The 20,319-nt window shown below is 34.9% G+C and overlaps 1 protein-coding gene across 2 annotated transcripts in view; it reads right to left on the bottom strand.

The window, feature by feature from the left end:
* DACH2 (dachshund family transcription factor 2) overlaps positions 1–20,319 on the bottom strand; it is a 909,992-nt gene that overhangs the window by 129,216 nt on the left and 760,457 nt on the right. For both annotated transcript variants that reach the window (XM_064574314.1, XM_064574315.1), the window contains one exon: positions 4,151–4,323. In XM_064574314.1, coding sequence (XP_064430384.1) covers positions 4,151–4,323 — 173 coding nt within the window. The remainder of the gene's footprint in view (positions 1–4,150; positions 4,324–20,319) is intronic.

The raw sequence follows: 20,319 nt of genomic DNA, 5'->3' as shown, positions 1-20,319 counted from the left end.
CCCAAAAGACCCTGAATAGCCAAAGCAATCTTGAAAAAGAAAAGCAAAGGTGGAGGCATCACAATTCCAGACTTCAAGTGATATTACAAAGCTGTAGTGATCAAAGCAGTATGGTACTGGCACAAAAACAAATACACAGATCAAAGGAACAGAAGACAAATCACAAAAATGAACCTACAATAATATGGTCAATTAATCTTTGACAAAGAGGGAAAAATACATAATGGGAAAAAGACAGTCTCTTCAACAAATGGTGTTGGGAAAACTGGACAACAACTTGGGAAAAAATGAAATGGACTACTTTCTTACACCAAACATAAAAATAAACTCTGAATGGATTAAAGACCTAAATGTGAGACATAAAACTTTTAAAATCTTAGAGGCAAACACAGGCAGTAACCTCTTTGACATTGGTTTTCTAGGTTTGCTCCTGAGGCAAGGGAAACAAAAGCAAAAATAAACTATTGGAACTACATCAAAATAAAAAAAAACTTCTACACAGTGAAGGAAACAATGAACAGAGCTAAAAGGAAACCTAAGGAATTGGAGAAGATATATGGAAATGACATATCTGATAAAGGATTAGTATCCAAAATATATAAAGAGCTTGTAAAACTCAACACCACAAAAGGGAATAATCCAATTAAATATAGACAGAAGACATGAATAGCCATTTTTCCAAAGAACACATACAAATTGCTAACAGAAACATGAAAAAATGTTCAACATCAGTCACCAGGGAAATGCAAATCAAAAGTACAATGAGATATCTCCTCACACCTGTCAGCAAGGCTAAAATCAACAACACAAGAAACAACAGGCGTTGGTGAGCATGTGGAGGAAGGAGAACACTCTTGTGCTGTTGGTAGGATGCAAACTGGTGCAGCCACTCTAGAAAACAGTATGGAGATGCCTCAAAAAGTTAAAAATAGAACCACCCTACAATCCAGCAATTGCACTACCAAGTATTTACCCAAGGAATACAAAAATACTAATTCAAAGGGATACCTGTACCCCGGTGTTTATAGAAGCATTATCTACAATAGCCAAATTATGGAAAGAGCCCAAGTGTCCATCAGCTGATGAATGGATAAATAAGTGGTACATATATAGAGAGTGCTATATTATTCTGCCATAAAAAAGATGGTATCTTGTCATTTGCAATGACATGGATGGAGCAGAGAGTATTATGCTAAGTGAAATGTCATTTGGAGAAAGACAAAAAACATATGATTTCACTCATATATGGAATTTAAGAAACAATACAAATAAGCATATCGGAAAAAGAGAGCAAGGCAAACCAAGAAACAGACTCTTAACTATGGAAAACAAACTGATGGTTACCAGATGGGAGAGTGGTGGAGGGATGAATTAAATAGGTGATCGGGATTAAGGAGTGCACTTGCTGTGATAAGCACTGGGTGTTTTATGCAAGTGTTGAATCTCAATGTTGTAGATTTGAAACTAATATTATATTGTCTATTAACTAACTGAAAGTCAAATAAAAACTTAAAAATCTGTAAATGTAAATAGAGAAAACATTTTGTTTAAATAGTCCCCATAGCCTCCAAACAGTAGTATATGAAAAAGTCTCAATTACATAGGTTTGCCCACTGCCAGTAGGATTCTAATAGATTGAACTTGAAAGTTTTCTTCACCAAGAAGCATATTGAAAACAAACTTTTATTAAAATATACATCAACTGAAGTGTGAAATTTGTCCTTATAGCTTAGTATCATATTGATAACTATTCTTGAAAGGAGTGTTAAAAATTTCAATATATTAACGCCCATTTGGCAATTAATTAGAAAGTTTTTATTATGCTATTTCCTGTGAATTATTTTTAAAACTAATAGTTACAATTATATAATAATATCTTTGCAAAAAAACAAACACAACGTGGAAACAATTTCAAAAGCCTCTCACTATTCATGGAAATCAACTCTTTAAAAAGAAAACAAAATAAAACTTTTTTTCTTCATTTCCCTACCATCCTCTGATGGAAATCTACTTCTATAGATCTTTAGAAAAATTTTATCAAAGAGCATTCAAAATAAATATATTGTTTTCAACTGACTTTGTCAAAACAATTATATGAAAGTAGATCTAATTTTCATATTTGTTAAGACTTAAATAAGCATGTTATCTAATATCAGCTTTTAAAAAGCAATATCCAATTTTATGTCTGTAAAGGTTCTGACTTTTTCTAAAGTTGCATATGAAATAAATCAGCAGTAGAAAATATAGTTTTATTGCCTTACTATGTTAACAATATTTGGATTATTTAAGGAGAATATAATTATCCTTCCCATTTCCATCATCATCACCACCAATAACCAAATGCTTGTCATGAACTCCTCCCCAAATGCCTCTTCATTCCAAATAATGGTGAAGCTACCAAATATCCCAAGCATTCAACCAAAATGTAGCTGATTCAGTTTGAATAATCATCATCAAGAAAGCTAAATAAATGTATTTTTGAAAAGCCATAAACATGCCTCTACTGAAAGTGGTTTTTCATCATTTCAAAGCAAGTACTTTAAAATATGGTTTCTTTCTTAATAGTTTTCTAATTTTGTGTGAGGTCACATTTACTTAGTAGGTCACCCAATTTCAAAATCATGGGAAACTTATTCCATCTTTTAAATATGTTCATGGATGATTTTTTTCTCAAAGATAACTCTGTTTCCTAGTTTAGCCTCTGATCAAATATTCAAACAACAAAGTTTTGATTAGCTACGATAGACTGATCTATTGAGGGCTACAATCTTTGCGGGAAGCATACTTCTACATGGCCATTTAAATACATATGGAGCTTAATAAAAAATTATCAATTTTTCTTGTTCTTTCCTACAAAGTTTAGGTCACAGATTTTCCTCATTATTTTAAAAATCCCCAAAACTAGAAGCTAATTTAAAATGAAAAAAAAAATCCAGAATTTCACATTTCCTCTTTCTTTTACATTCCCCCATGTACATCTATTACAATCATATCAATATTGCCAAGGTCCAGGTCAAATCCAACAACCGTAATGCTTTTTGTGATTTTTTCCCCCTCTTTTTGCCAAGCTACGTATAATAAGTCCCTCCTCTAAATTCCTATAACACGTGATGATATTCTATGCCATTCATCACAGTCTGTCTTGTTATTGAAAACTAAATGGGTACTTGTTTATATCACAGTTTGTGAGTACTGGAAGTCAGGGATTGTCTTCTTTACCTATATCCCATATTGCCCAATACAACATGTAAACATCAAGAGTATAATATTTGTTGAAAAAATAAAAGAACAAAGGGACAAGTTAATGGGTTGCTCTTATTATTACTTTTGATCCTATGTACCCTTATATCACCTCCTTGCCAAAAGAAAAAAAATATTAAAAAAACAAGTTTACATGATACTTGGAGAGAGGGCAGAGAGGCACTATGCCAAACTAAAAGAAGACATCAGGACAGATTATAAAATATTATTTGTGTTTCATTACCCAATGGTCATGAAATTTTGAAAAAAAATAGTATTCTAATGATGATAATGATAATGCTATAAATTATCATAAATATTTGCTTAATGTTTCACAGTTTTTAACCTATGTCTTACTCACATTATCTCTGGACAGCCAGTGAAGTAAGTGGGATAGATTATTACTCTAACATTTAGTTTACAGTTGAGGAAACAAGTTCATGCAGGTTAAATGTCATATCCAAGGTTATTGAGCTAAAGTGGCAGGATCAAAACTTAGGTCTTTCTGACTACAAGTCCTGCATGGTATATACTACCCCAGAACTGCCTCCCAAACACCAAAAAGAACACAGTGTTTACTTTATTTCACCATAGCAATGGTAATGATTTCTGAACACTATTCTGTGTCATTAGTCTTGCTATGCCTCCCACACACTGTGTTCATGATTACAAGACATGAAGCTAGAATTAAAGGTGAGATCTGTGGTCATGCAATAAAAACAAACAAACAAACAACAACAACAACAAAACACTTTAGCAGGTCTAGTCAGAAATAAAATCAATACTATATGTTAAGCAACTGAGTCAATGAGCTGTGTGTTTATACTGAAGATTCAGTGGTATTGCTAATATTTTCTCAAAATTTACATGTAATTAAAACCTGTGTCCTCTTCCAAATCACAGTTCTTACCTTTATAACAGAGGCTCCAGCTCTGGAGAGTGGACTGTGAATCTGGGCTGCAGCAGCCATGTTGGCAATAGTATTAAGATGGTTCATCTGATTCATTGCCATGGCAACTGATGCAGGAGGTAAGCTGACTGGAAGTAGGGGATGAGGCATCATCATAAATGGCAGATCCAGTCCTAAAAGAGACAGTGTATGTTAAATTGCTACATCTGGAAAAGGAAAACCACATCAAAATTGATGCTACAAAATAGTAAAAAAAAAAATTATCTGAATTCATTCTTGTTGGCTTTTTTTTTTAAATCAAGTTTTATTATATCCTAGTATCTCTTTGGGCAATTAATGGTACCTAGGATTTAATATTGCTTTATACTTTTTAAAAATATTCCTATATCCATAAACTTTTATCTATTCCTTGTTCTTGCTCTCACTCTCAAAATATTTATAAGATGTAATTTGTTTTACCCATAAAAATAAATAAAAATCTTTAAGCAAAACATCATTTTGTTTAATAAGTAACTTTCTTTTTAATCATTATAATATACTGATGTGTTAGTAGCATCTAACTTAACAGTGGTCCTGTTAAGACGGGATGTAGATTCCCTAAGCTTCAGAATTATTAAAGAAAATAAGACTTGGAAAAAAAAGAAAAGGAAAATAAGACTTGGAATATGTTCTTTTTAAAAAAAATATATTTTATTTATTTAGTTTAGAGAGAGAGTGTGCGAGTGAGGGCAGAAGCAGAGGGAGAGAGAATCTGAAGCAGACTCTGCACTGAGTGCGGAGCCCAATGCAGGGCTCAATCTCATGTCCTCGAGATCACTACATGAACCAAAACCAAGAGTCTGATGCTTAACCAACTAAGCCACCCAGGTGCCCCTTGGAATATGGTCCACCCTTTTAGTTATAATCTCTAAGATGAATTCTGTGGCTCTAATTTGAATCCTTTATCAATAAGGAGTAACTCCCCTATCAAAATATTCAAACTATTTTCAGTTTAATAACAAATATCAACATCATTGAGTAGTATCTAGAATTCTGTTTGTTTTCGTATGCAAGGTGAAATAGTTTTCACACATTTTAAATTTCTTAATTAATATCTTTCAAGTATTATTTACATTACACTTGTGGTAGCCGCAGATATGTCATCATGAAAAATGTAACAAATTAAAATTGTTGTCTACTTACCCCTTATGAGGTTGGGATTTGTGAGGAAATCCCCTTTGAGCAGAAGCTAGGGAGGGTTAGCTTAATATTACAGATATTAACATCACTATGATAAGTAAACCATAGTACTTTACAATATATTTTAAACTATTGCCTCAACAGTAATCTTGCCTTCATTTGGACAGAAGCCCAGAAATCAGTAATATTTAACAGATGTTCTGAAACATCCTTGCCTATAATTTTCCTAAATTATTACATATTATAGAACTCTACAATGGATAGTGTTTATGTTGATCCCACATACAATTATCCACTATTAATAATATCCTTTTATCCTCTTTGCCGTCCCCTCATTTTTTCTTGCTTCGAAAATCACAACAGCTAGTGAACAACAATGAATCAATAGGAAGTATATTCAGAGTCCCCCTGTATACAGTAACAGTAATACAAACTTTCAAAACACATACTTTTAGTGCAAAAAGCAGGCTAGAAAAAAATGCTATTCGTTGACTTAAGGTCTGTCACCTGGGCTCAACAATGATGGTTGAATTAAAGCCATTAACAACAACAACAACAACAACAACAACAAAAGCATCAAAATTGTGCAATATAATAAACACACTTAACAGGTCTCATGCAACACTAAAGTGACAATCTCAGTTGAAGGAGCTCCTATATAAATAACACAACAGTCACCAATATTCGTGATAAAAACAACCATAAAATGTACTGTTAATAGAATTACACAAGGGTTTAATTTTAATAAAGGTGAGAAACTTAAATTCTGCATGGAAACCAAGAAGGAGAACATAGTCTACTTCCTATGACTGCAAATCCCCATAGAATATTAATAAAATATTTTAAACTTTCCCCCTATCAATTCACTTATGGCTCACTACCTCTAAATCCTTTTAAGGAACAATCTGTCAAACCCAACTTTTCAGTTGTGAAATTTCCTTCTGTGATTATTAATTTATTAGAGAAGCCTCAATACAGTGTAAACACTGAATTAAAAAATGGCCTCTGCATCCCCTTTTAAACTACAAGTTTTTCAGTTAGCCTTCCAAAATTACTTTGATGTATATGCACTTTTATACTATACTCATCATATGACTTTGCTATAATGATATTACATAACACATATTAAATTAATCACTGTTTATCTTTTCCCTAAACCTTCACTTTATGCTCAACATAATAGTAACCATCAGTGACGTAAATAGGTTTCTATATAAGGCTCTCATTTACCCAAGATAATTATAGATCTCAATTCTTCTTTGCGCACTCAGAGTTTTAGTAGAAAAATTGGTCAAACTGCAGATGAAAAGTAGCCATCAGTGCCTCCCTTTACCACACAAATGCTTAAATATGCCTTTGTTCAATTTACATTTCCCTTAACAGTGTAATAATCTGTCCTCATTCTCCAAAGATTTTCAGCATCATTCAGACACCAACTGGCCATATCAAGTCATATGCCTACTTAAAGTCCAATTGACGTGCAAACTAAACACAGATTACAAACAGAACTTAACAGCCAATTGACAGTTTTTAAAATACAATTCATCAAACATTTCAAAAGACCCTGAAGGACTTAAAATTACACTTTCAGATCATGACCTGCAATAACTGTCAATTGACTATAATACCCTAAGACTCTAAGCTAATATTTACATCACTGGCTAGTTTAACAGTGACCCCACATGAGCTGCACATGCAAAGCATATGCAGATACTGAATTATGTAAGTCAACCTTTTACCAAAGTTGAAAACATTAAATTAAGAGCCATCAAAACTACACCACACTCTAACAATCTGGCTCATTTAGTAACATGCCTGAAATGTATAGACTTTTAATAGTATGGTAATTAAATTATTTTTTAAAATCACCAAAATGGGTCTCTCTTTCCTGTTAACCCCAAGGTCATCATGCTAGCTACTGTAAGCATTATTTCTTTTTTTCTTTTTTTTAAGAATTTTTTTTTAAAGATTTTATTTATTTATTTGACAGAGACAGAGACAGCGAGAGCAGGAACACAAGCAGCGGGAGTGGGAGAGGGAGAGCAGGCTTCCCGCCAAGGAGGGAACCCGATGTGGGACTCGATCCCAGGACCCTGGGATCATGACCTGAGCCGAAGGCAGACGCTTAACGACTGAGCCACCCAGGCGCCCATAAGCATTATTTCTAAAGCATCTTGGTATTCCAGCAACTCTTATAACTTTTATGTAAGTGAATGGCACAACCTCTTCCTAGCTATTGAGGCTACAAACTTCAGTAATACTCTAACTCTCCTAAAATCCCATACTCATTTGATTACCAAGTCATATTGACCTCTGAAACATCTTGCCATTTCTAGTCAGGTACCAATCCTATCATACTTGTTTGGTACCCTGTCTTCTGGTTGGTTCTCCTATGCCATTTCATTTGCTTTTCCACTCCAATTTTAGGACTTTAGTGGCTACTTAATGTCTCCAAAATAAAATATAAGCTCTTTGGTTCCATGTGAAGTTACTTTTCTAGCTTTGTTATCTCAGGATATTCCTCTATGTATGCTCTACTCTAGTTCTCTAATTGCAGCATTCTACAATTTGAATTCACCTTAGCTTACTCTTATTCATGCCTCTATCTGGAATCTACCTCTTTAACCCTATTTATTTGGGTATGGTAAAAGTCCTTCCTTTTTAAATTAATAGACTTCATTTTTAGAAAAGTTTTAGGTTTACTGAAAAAATGAGCAGAAATTACTCAGAATTTCCATATATCTCCTCTCCACCAGCAGTTTCTCTGCTTATTAGCATCTTGTATTAGTGTGGTATGTTTGCTATGACTAATGAATCAATATTGATACATGCTTACTAACTACAGTACATAGTTTGTATTAGTGTTCATTTTTTGTGTTGCACATTGTATGGCTTTTCACAAATGCAAAATATCATGTATCAATCTTTTAGGTACCATACAGATCAGTTCCACTGCCCTAAAAATCCCTTGCACTCTACAGATTCATCCTTTCATTATTACCCTTGGATTTTACTGTCTCTATAGGTATGTCTTTCCCTCAATGCCATATAGAGGGAATCATACACTATTTTTTTTTTCAGACTGGCTTTGTTTCACTTAGAAATATGCACTTACAGTTCTTCCAAGACTTATTTTTGAATTTTTTTTTCTATTCAAGTGAGTTGACAATCAATGTTACATTAGTTTCAGGTGTGTAAGACAGTGATTTCATGAGTATGTACATTATGTTATGCTCACCACAAGTATAGCTACCATCTGTCACCATACAACACTATTACAATATCATTGACTACATTCCTTATACTGTACCTTTTAGTCCTGTGATGTATTCATTCCATAACTGGAAGGTTATATCTCCCAGCATCCTCACCCATTTTGCCCATCCCCCCACCGGCAACCATCGACTTGTTCTCTAACAAGAATGATTCTGTTTTTCATTTGTTTATTTCATTTTTTTTTAAGATTCCACAAATGAGTAAAATCATATGGTATTTATCTTTGTCTGATTTTTTCACTTAGCATAATACATTTTAGGTCCCTCCCTGCTTTGCAAATGGTAAGATCTCATCCTTTTTTATGACTGAATAAGATGACTGAATATATATATATATATATAGACACTACATTTTCTGTATCCAATCATCTATCAATGGACTCAGATTGCTTCCATATCTTGGCTATTGTAAATAACACAACATTAAAAACTAATGATGTACTGTATGGTGACTAACATAATAAAATTTATAAAAAAATAATTCTGCAATACATGTAGTGGTGAATATATCTTTTGACTTAATGTTTTCATTTTTGGGGGTAAATACTGAGTAGTTCAATTATTGGATATAATATTTATATTTTTAATTTTTTGAAGAACATCTATACTGTTTTCCAAATTGGTGCACAAATTTACATTCCTACCAACAGTGCACAGGGGTTCCTTTTTCTCCATATCATCACCCAACTTATTTCTTGTCTTTTGATACTGGCCATTCTGACAGGTGTAAGGTTATAGTTTTGATCTGCATTTCTCTGATGATTAGTGATGTTGAGTATCTTTTCATGTTTACATTGACCACTGTATGTGTCTTTGGGAAAATACCTAATCAGTATCTCTGCCCATTTTTAATCAGATTGTTTGCTTGTTTGTGTTTTGGTGTTGAGTTGTATAACTTCTCTTTTTTAGTTTTTATTTAAATTCCAGTTAATTAACATACAGTGTAATATTAATTTCAGGTGTACAATAAAGTGCTTCAGCACTTCCATACATCACCTGGTATTCATCACAATTACTGTACTCCTTAATCCCCATCACCCATTGAACCCATCCCACCACCAAACTCCCTTCTGGCAACAATCAATTTGTTCTGTATAGTTAAGAATCTGTTTCTTGCTTTGCCTCTCTCTTTTTTCCCGTTTTTTTTGGTTTCTTAAATTCCACATATGAGTGAAATCACATGGTATTTGTCATTCTCTGACTGACTTCACTTAGCATAATACTGTCTACCTCCACCCATGTTGTTGCAAATGGAAAGATTTCATTCTTTTTATGATTAATATTCCATTATATATATAATCACATCTTCTTTATCCATTCTTCCATCATGGATACTGGGCTGTTTCCATAACTTGGCTATTGTAGATAATGCTGCTATACATAACGGGGTGCATGTATCCCTTTGAATTAGTAATTTTGTATTCTTTGGGTAAATACCTAGTAGTGCAATTGCTGGATCCTACGGAAATTCTATTTTTAATCTTTTGAGGAACTTCCATACTGTTATCCAGAGTGGCTGCATGAGTTTACATTCCCACCAACAGTACAAGAGGGTTCCCCTTTCTCGACATCTTTGACAACAACTGTTGTTTCTTGTATTGTTGATTTTAGCTATTCTGACCAGTGTGAGGTGATAGCTCATGGTAGTTTCTATTTGCATTTCCCTGTTGATAAATGATGATGAGCATCTTTTCATGTATCTGTTAGCCTTCAAAATGTCTTCTTTGAAAAAATGTCTATTCATGTCTTCTGCCCATTTTTTCATTGTATTATTAGTTTTTTCAGTGTTGATTTTTATAAGTTCTTTATGTATTTTGGATACTAACACATTATCAGATATGTTATTTGCAAATATCCTTTCCCATTCCATATGTTGTCTTTTAGTGATTGTTTCTTTTGATGTGCAGAAGCTTTTTATTATGATGAAGTCCCAGTACTTTATTTTCTCCCTTGCCTCAGGAGACATGTCTAGAAATAAGTTGGTAAGGCCAATGTCAAAGAAGTTACTGCTTGTGTTCTCTTCTAGGACTTTTGTGGTTTCAGGTTTCACATTTAGACCTTTAATATATTTTGAATTTACTTTTGGGTATGGTATAAGAAAGTATCCACATTTCTTTCTTTTGCATGTGGCTGTCCAGTTTTCCCAACACCATTTGTTAAAAAGACTTTTCCCAGTGGATATTCTTTCTTGCTTTGTCAAAGATTAATTGACTATATATTTGTGGGTTCATTTCATGGTTTTCTCTTCTGATCTATTGATCTCTATGTCTATTTTTGTGGCAGTACCATGCCATTTTGATTACTACAGCTTTGTAGTAGTAATATAACTTGTAACATAACTTGATGTCCAGAATTGTAATGCCTCCAGCTATGCTTTTCTTCTTCAAGATTGCTTTGGCTTATTTGGAGTCTTTTCTGGTTCCATACAAATTTTAGGATTATTTGTCCTAGCTCTGTGAAAAGTGCTGGTGGTATTTTGAATAGATTATATTAAATGTGTAGATTGCTTTGGGTAATATAGACATTTTAACAATACTTGTTCTTCCAATCCATGAGCATGGAATATCTTTCCATTTCTTCGTGTCATCTTCAATTTTTTTCATAAATGTTCTATACTTTTCAGAGTACACGTTTTTCACCACCTTACATTGGTAAGGTATATATCTAGGTATCTTACAATTTTTGGTGCTATTAAAAATGCAATTGATTACTTAATTTATCTTTCTGCTGCTTCATTATTGGTGTATAGAAATGTAGCAGATTTCTGTAAGTTGATTTTTTTATCCTGAGAACTTACTAAATTATTATCACTTCTAGCTGATTTTTAGTGGAGCATTTTGGGTTTTCTATATATAATATCATGGCCTCTGAAAATAGTGGAAATTTTACTTCTTCTTTGTCAATTTGGATGTCTTTTATTTATTTTTGTTGTTGTTGTTGTTGTTGTTTTCTGATTGCTGTGACTAGACATTCCAGTACTATGTTAAATAACAGTGGTGAGAATGGACCTTCTTTACTTCTACCTGACCATAGAGGAAAAGCCTTCTGTTTCTCCTCTTTAAGGATGATGCTAGGGTGTCTTTATCTGGTTTGGGTATTAGGGTAATGCTGGCCTCAAAGAATGAATTTGGAATTTTTCCTTCCTGTCCTATTTTTTGAAATAGCGTGAGAAGAATAGGTATTCAATTCTTCTTTATTTTTTATTATGTTATGATAATCACCATATATTACATCATTAGTTTTTGATGTAGTGTTCCATGACTCATTATTTGTGAATAAGATCCAGTGCTCCATTCAATACGTGTCCTCTTTAATACCCATCACCAGGCTAACCCATCTCCTGAGCCCCCTCCCCTCCAAAACCCTCAGTTTGTTTCTCAGAGTCCATAGTCTCCATGGTTCATCTCCCCCTATTATTTCTCCCCCTTTATTTTTCCCTTCCTACTATCTTCTTCTTTTTTATTTAACAAATAATGTATTATTTGTTTCAGAGGTCCAGATCTGTGATTCAACACTCTTACACAATTCACAGTGCTCAGCATAGCACATACCCTCCCCAATGTCTATCACCCAGCCACCCCATCCCTCCCACCCCCACCACTCCAGCAACCCTCAGTTTGGTTCCTGAGATTAAGAGTTACTCATATCAGTGAGATTATATGATACATGTCTTTCTTTGACTGACTTATTTCACTCAGCATAATACCCTCCAGATCCATCCACATCATTGCAAATGGCAAGATGTCATTGTTTTTGATGACTGCATAATATTCCATTGTATATATATACCACTTCTTCTTTATCCATTCATCTGTCAGGGACATCTTGGCTCTTTCCATAGTTTGGCTATTGTGGACATTGATGCTATAAACATGAGGGTGCACATACCCCTTTGGATCACTACATTTGTATCTTTGGGGTAGATACCCAGTAGTGCAATTACTGGGTTGTATGGTAGCTCAATTTTCAACTTTTTGAGGAACCTCCATACTGTTTTCCAAAGTGGCTGCCCCACCTTTCATTCCCACCAAAAGTGTAGGAGGGTTCCCTTTTCTCTGCATCCTCACCAACATCTGTCATTTCCTGACTTGTTAATTTTAGCCATTCTGACTGGGGTGAGGTGGTATCTCATTGAGGTTTTGATTTGGATTTCCCCAATGCCAAGTAATTTTGAGCACTTTTTCATGTGTCAGTTGGCCATTTGGATGTCTTCTTTCACGTCTTCTGCCCATTTCTTGATTGTATCATTTGTTCTTTGGGTGTTGAGTTTGATAAGGTCTTTATAGATTTTGGATACAAGACATTTATCTGATATGTCATTTGCAAATATCTTCTCCCATTCTGTCAATTGTCTTTTGGTTTTGTTGACTGTTTCTTTTGTTGTGCAAAAGCTTTTTATCTTGACGAAGTCCCAGTAGTCCATTTTTCTCCTTGTGTACCTTGCCTTTGGTGATGTTCCTAGGAAGAAGTTGCTGTGGCTGAGGTCGAAGAGGTTGCTGCCTGTGTTCTCCTTTAGGATTTTGATGGACTCCTGTCTCACATTGAGGTCTTTCAACCATTGTGAGCCTATTTTTGTGTGTGGTGTAAGGAAGTGGTCCAGTTTCATTCTTCTGCATGTGGCTGTCCAATTTTCCCAACACCATTTGTTGAAGAGACTGTCTTTTTTCCATTGGACATTCTTTCCTGCTTTGTCAAAGATTAGTTGACCATAGAGTTGAGGGTCCATTTCCGGGCTCTCTATTCTGTTCCATTGATCTATGTGTCTGTATTTGTGCCAGTACCATACTGTCTTGATGATGACAGCTTTGTAATAGAGCTTGAAGTCTGGAATTGTGATGCCGCCAGCTTTGCTTTTCTTTTTCAACATTCCTCTGGCTATTCAGGGTCTTTTCTGCTTCCATGCAAATTTTAGGATTATTTGTTCCATTTCTTTGAAAAAAGTGGATGGTATTTTCATAGGGATTGCATTGAATGTGTAGATTGCTCTAGGTAGCATTGACATCTTCACAATATTTGTTCTTCCAAATCATGAGCATGGAACGTTTTTCCATTTCTTTGTGTCTTCCTCAATTTCTTTCATGAGTATTTTATATTTTTCTGAGTACAGATTCTTTGCCTCTTTGGTTAGATTAATTCTTAGGTACCTTATGGTTTTGGGTGCAATTGTAAATGGGATCGACTCCTTAATTTCTCTTTCTTCAGTCTTGTTGTTGCTGTATAGGAATGCCCCTGATTTCTGTGCATTGATTTTATATCCCGCCACTTCACTGAATTACTGTATGAGTTTTAGCAGTTTTGGGGTGGAGTCTTTTGGGTTTTCCACATAAAGTATCTTATCTGCAAAGAGTGAGAGTTTGACTTCTTTGCTGATTTGGATGCCTTTTATTTCTTTTTGTTGTCTGATTGCTGTGGCTAGGACTTCTAGTACTATGTTGAATAGCAGTGGTGATAGTGGACATCCTTGCCATGTTCCTGACCTTAGGCGGAAAGCTCTCAGTTTTTCCCCATTGAGAATGATATTTGCTGTGGTTTTTCATAGATAGTTTTTATGATATTGAGGTATGTACCCTCTATCCCTATACTCTGAAGTGTTTTGATCAAGGAAGGATGCTGTACTGGGACACCTGGGTGGCTCAGTCGTTAAGCATCTGCCTTTGGCTCAGGTCACGATCCCAGGGTCCTGGGATCAAGCCCCACATTGGGCTCCCTGCTTGGTGGGAAGCCTGCTTCTCCCTCTCCCACTCCCCCTGCTTGTGTTCCCTCTCTTGCTGTGTCTCCCTCTGTCAAATAAATAAAAACCTTTAAAAAACAAAAGAAAGGATGCTGTACTTTGTCAAATGCTTTTTCTACATCTATTGAGAGGATCATATGGTTCTTGTTCTTTCTTTTATTAATGTATTGTCTCACATTGATTTGTGGATGTTGAACCAAACTTGCAGCCCAGGGATAAATCCCACCTGGTCGTGGTGAATAATCCTATTAATGTGCTGTTGGATCGTATTGGCTAGTAATTTGGTAAGAATTTTTGCATCCATGTTCATCAGGGATATTGGTCTGTAATTTCTCCGTGTTGATGGGGTCTTTGTCTGAAAAAACAAGACTGATCGATGTGCTGTCTGTAAGAGACTCATTTTAGATCCAAAGCACCTCCAGATTGAAAGTGAGGGGTGGAAAACAATTTACCATGCTAATGGACACCAAAAGAAAGCTGGGGTGGCAATCCTTCTATCAGACAAATTAGATTTTAAACCAAAGACTATAATAAGAGATGAAGAAGGACACTATATCATACTTAAAGGGTCTATCCAACAAGAAGATCTAACAATTGTAAATATCTATGCCCCTAACATGGGAGCAGAAAATTATATAAGCCAATTAAAAACAAAAATAAAGAAACACATTGACAACAATACAATAATAGTAGTAGACTTTTACACTCCCCTCACTGATATGGGCAGATCATCTAAGCAAAAGATCAACAAGGAAATAAAGACTTTAAATGACACACTGAACCGAATGGACTTCACAGATATATTCAGAACATTCCATCCCAAAGCAACAGAATACACATTCTTCTCTAGTGCCCATGGAACATTCTCCAGAATACATCATATCCTAGGTCACAAATCAGGTCTCAACTGGTACCAAAAGATTGGGATCAATCCCTGCATATTTTCAGACCACAACGCTTTGAAACTAGAACTCAATCACAAGAGGAAAGTCAGAAAGAACTCAAATACATGGAGGTTAAAGAGCATCCTACTAAAGAATGAATGGGTCAACCAGGAAGTTAAAGAAGAATTTAAAAAATTCATGGAAACAAATGAAAATGAAAACACAACTGTTGAAAATCTTTGGGATACAGCAAAGGTGGCCCAAAGAGGAAAGTATATAGCAATACAAGCCTTTCTCAAGAAACAAGAAAGGTCTCAAATACACAACCTAACCCTATAGCTAAAGGAGCTGGAGAAAGAACAGCAAATAAAGCCTAAACCCAGCAGGAGAAGAGAATAATAAAGATCAGAGCAGAAATCAATGAAATAGAAACCAAAACAACAGTAGAACAGATCAACCAAACTGGGAGCTGATTCTTTGAAAGAATTAATAAGACTGATAAACCCTGGCCAGACTTATCAAAAAGAAAAGAGAAAGGACCCAAATAAATAAAATCATGAATGAAAGAGGAGAGATCACAACCAACACCAAAGAAATACAAACAATTATAAGAACACATTATGAGCAACTATACGCCAGGAAATTAGATAATGTGGAAGAAATGGATGCATTCCTAGAGATGTATCAACTACCAAAACTGAACCAGGAAGAAATAGAAAACCTGAACAGACCTATAACCACTAAGGAAATTGAAGCAGTCATCAAAAATCTCACAAAAAACAAGAGCCCAGGGCCAGATGGCTTCCCAGGGGAATTCTACCAAACATTTCAAGAAGAATTAATACCTATTCTTCTGAAACTGTTCCAAAAAATAGAAATGGAAGGAAAACTTCCAAAATCGTTTTATGAGGCCACCATTATCTTAATCCCAAAGCCAGACAAAGACCCCATCAATTCTTTTTTAAATGTTTGGTATAATTCTCTTGTACAGCCATCTGGTCCTGGACTTCCATTTGCTGGGAGTTTTTTGATTACTGATTCAGTTTTTTTGGTGGTTATTTGTTCAAGTGTTCTATTTCCTCCTGTTTCAGTTTTGATAATTTATATGTTTCTAGGTATTCATCTATTTCTTCCATATTGTCCAATTTTTTGGCATATAGTTTTTCATAATATTTTCTTATGATTGTATTTCTGTGGTGTTGGTTGTTATTTCTCCTGTCTCATTTGTGATTTTATTTAATTGGGTCTTTCCCTTTTGTTTTTGTAAAGTCTGGCTAGAAGTCTATAAATTTTATTGTTTTTTTCTCCCCAAAGAACCAGCTCCTCATTCTATTGTTTATTTAGTTTCTATATCACTTATTTCTGCTTTAATGTTTATAATTTCCTTCCTTCTGCTGTCTTTAGGCTTTGTTTGTAGTTCTTTTTCTAGCTCCATTAGGTGTAAGGTTAGGTTTTTTATTGGTGATTTTTTGCTTATTGAGGTACAACTGTAGTGCTATATACTTGCCACTTAGGTCCACTTTTGTTGCAGCCAAAAGATTTTGGACCTTTTTGTTTACATTTTCAATTGTTTCCAGACATATTTTTTATTTCTTCTTTGATTTCCTGGTTGACCATTCATTGTTTACTAGTATGTATTTTAACCAGCATGTATTTGTGGCCTTTTCAGTTTTTTCTTGTGTTTGACTACTAGTTTTACAGCTTCATGGTCAGCAAAGGTGCATGATAGAACTTCAATCTTTTTGTACTTGTCAAGGCCTGTTTCTTGCCCTAATATGTAATCCATTCTGGACAATGTTCTATGTGCACTTGAAAAGAACATAGATTCTGTTATTTTAGGATGGAATGTTCTGCATGTATCTGTTAAGTCCATCTGGTCCAGTGTGTCTTTCAAAGCTTTTCTTTCCTTGTTAACTTTCTGTTTAGTGATCTGTCCATTGATCTAAGTGGGATGTTAAAATCCCTTACTGTTGTTGTATTAGTTCCATTATGTTTGTTATTGTTTTATATATTTGGGTGGTCATATGTTGTGTGCATAAATACTTACAACTGTTATATGTTCTACTTGGACTGTCCCCTTTATTATTTTATACTGCCCCTCTTTATCTCTCATTACAATTTTTTAAATTTAAATTTAGTTAGCCAACATATAGTATATCATATAGTTTCAGATGTAGAGTTTAGTAATTCATCAGTTGTATATAACAACCAGTGCTCATCACATCATGTGCCTTCCTTAATGCCTGTTTCATTATTTTTTTAAAATGTAGTTTGTCTAATATAAGTATGGCTACTCTGACTTTCTTTTGATATCAATTTGCATGAAAAATGTTCCTCTATCCCCTCACTTTCAAGCTTCCAGTGACTTTATGTCAAAAATGAGCCTCTTGTAAGAATCATGGATTGGTCTTTTTTATCCATTCTGACACCCTATGTCTTTTGATTGGAGCATTTCGTCCATTTACATTCAAAGTAATTATTGATAGATATGTATTTATTGCCACTTTATTACTTGTTTTGTGATTGTTTCTGGAGATTTTCTCTGATCCTTTCTTGTTTTTCTCTCATGTTTTGTTGACTTTTTATTAGTGATATATTTAGATTACTTTCTCTTTATTCTTTGCATGTTTATTAGTGATTTGTGACAGATGGTTACCATGAGGTTTGTATATATCCTCTTCTGCAAATAGCAGTCTATATTCAGTTTATGGTTGCTTATTTTGTACTCATTCTTTTCTCATCTTTCCCCCATGTTTTAGGTATATTTTATTACATTTTATAATCTTTTTTTGTGTGAGTTCCTTGACTGATTTTAACAGAGATTTTATTTTTACTGTTTTTGTGTTTCGTACCTTATACTGTAACTTTTGGTCTCTCCTTTCCATTCAAAATGTCCCCTTTAATATGTCTCAGAGGGCTGGTGTAGCGGTCATGAACTCCTTTAGTTTTTGTTTGTCTGGGAAAATCTTTATCTTTCCTTCTATTCTGAATGGTAGCCTTACTGGATAGAATATTCTTGGGTGCAGATTGTTCCCATTCAGCAGTTTTAATATATCATGACATTCCCTTCTGGCTTGCCAAATTTCTATTGGGAAATCTCCTGCTAGCCTTATGGATCCTTTCTTGTAAGTTAAGGACTTCTTTTGTCTTGCTGCATTTAAGGTACATTCTTTATCACTATATTTTGCAATTTTAATTGCAATATCTCTTGGTGTTGGCCTGATATTGGTGATTTTGATGGGAGTTCTCTGTGCCTCCAGGATCTGAGGGCCTGTTTCCTTCCCCAGATTAGGGAAGTGGTCAGCTATTATTTCTTCAAATAAATTTTTTGCCCACTTTTCTTCCTCTTTTTTTTCTTGGACTTCTATAACATGAATGCTACTGCATTTGATGGAGTCACTGAGTTTCCTAAGTCTATTCTTGTTTTGCATAATTCTTTCTTCCTTCTTGTTCAGCTTCATTGCTTTCCATTACTTTGTCTTCCAGGTAGTTAATTTGTTCCTCTGCTTCTTGCAATCAGCTGTTCATTGCATCAAGCTTGTTTTTAATATGATTTATTAGACTCTTCATCTGATTTATTCTTTTTAAACTCTTTTTTCTTTGTGGTAAGGGTGTCAAGATGTTTTCTATTCTTTTCTCAAGCTCAGTGAGTTCCTTATCATTGTTGCCTTAAATTAACTTTCAAGCATATGAATTATATATATATATAGCTTTCTTTTATTATGTTATGTTAATCACCATTCATTACATCATTAGTTTTTGATGTACTATTCCATGATTCATTGTTTGCGTATAACACCCAGTGCTCCATTCAACACATGCCCTCTTTAACACCCATCACCAGGCTAACCCATCCCCCAAACGCCTCCCCTCTAGAACCCTCAGTTTGCTTCTCAGCGTCCACAGTCTCTCATGGTTCGTCTCCCACTCTGATTTCCCCCCTTCACTTTTCCCTTCCTACTTTCTTCTTCTCCTTTTCTTTTTAATATATAATGTATTATTTGTTTTGGAGGAAGAGGTCTGTGATTCGACAGTCTTACACAACTCACAGTGCTCACCATAGCACATACCCTCCCTAATGTCTATCATCCAGCCACCACATCACTCCCACCCCCCACCACTCCAGCAACCATCAGTTTGTTTCCTGAGATTAAGAATTCATCATATCACTGAGGTAATATGATACGTGCCTTTCTCTGATTGACTTATTTCGCTCAGCATAATACCCTCCAGTTCCAACCATGTCATTGCAAATGGCAGGATTTCATTCCCTTTTATGGCTGCATAATATTCCATTGTAGATATATACCACATCTTCTTCATCCATTCGTCTGTCAATGGACATCTTGGCTCTTTCCATAGTTTGGCTAATGTGGACATTGCTGATAAAAACATCAGGGTGCACATACCCCTTCGGATAACTACATTCATATCTTTGGGGTAGATACCCAGTAGTGCAATTGCTGGGTTGTATGGTTGCTCTATTTTCAACTTTTTGAGGAACCTCCATACTATTTTCCAGAGTGGCAGCCCCACCTTGCATTCTCACCAACAGTATAGGAGGGTTCCCCTTTCTCTGCATCCCTTCCAACATCTGTGTTTTCCTGACTTGTTAATTTTAGCCATTCTGACTGGTGTGAGGTGGTATCTCATTGAAGTTTTGATTTGGATTTCCCTGATGCCGAGCAATGTTGAGCACTTTTTCATGTGTCTGTTGGCCATTTGGATGTCTTCTTTGGAAAAATGTCTGTTTATGTCTTCTGCCCATTTCTTGATTGTATCATTTGTTCTTTGGGTGTTGAGTTTCATAAGTTCTTACTAGCCATTTATCAGTCATTTGCAAATATCTTCTCCCATTCTGTTGGTTGTCTTTTGGTTTTGTTGACTGTTTCTTTTGCTGTGCAAAAGCTTTTTATCTTGATAAGGTCCCAATAATTCATTTTTGTCCTTGCTTCCCTTGCCTTTGGTGATATTTCTAGGAAGAAGTTGCTGTGGCTGAGGTCGAAGAGGTTGCTGCCTGTGTTCTCCTTTAGGATTTTGATGGACTCCTGTCTCACATTGAGGTCTTTCAACCATTGTGAGCCTATTTTTGTGTGTGGT

Source organism: Mirounga angustirostris, unplaced genomic scaffold (assembly GCF_029215605.1).
Source record: "Mirounga angustirostris isolate CCGP_5_RB_7025 unplaced genomic scaffold, mMirAng1.0.hap1 SCAF_11, whole genome shotgun sequence".
NCBI classification, from domain to species: Eukaryota; Metazoa; Chordata; class Mammalia; order Carnivora; family Phocidae; genus Mirounga; species Mirounga angustirostris.
The sequence above is the reverse complement of the archived record's forward strand: the minus strand, read 5'-3'. Positions and strand labels throughout refer to the sequence as shown.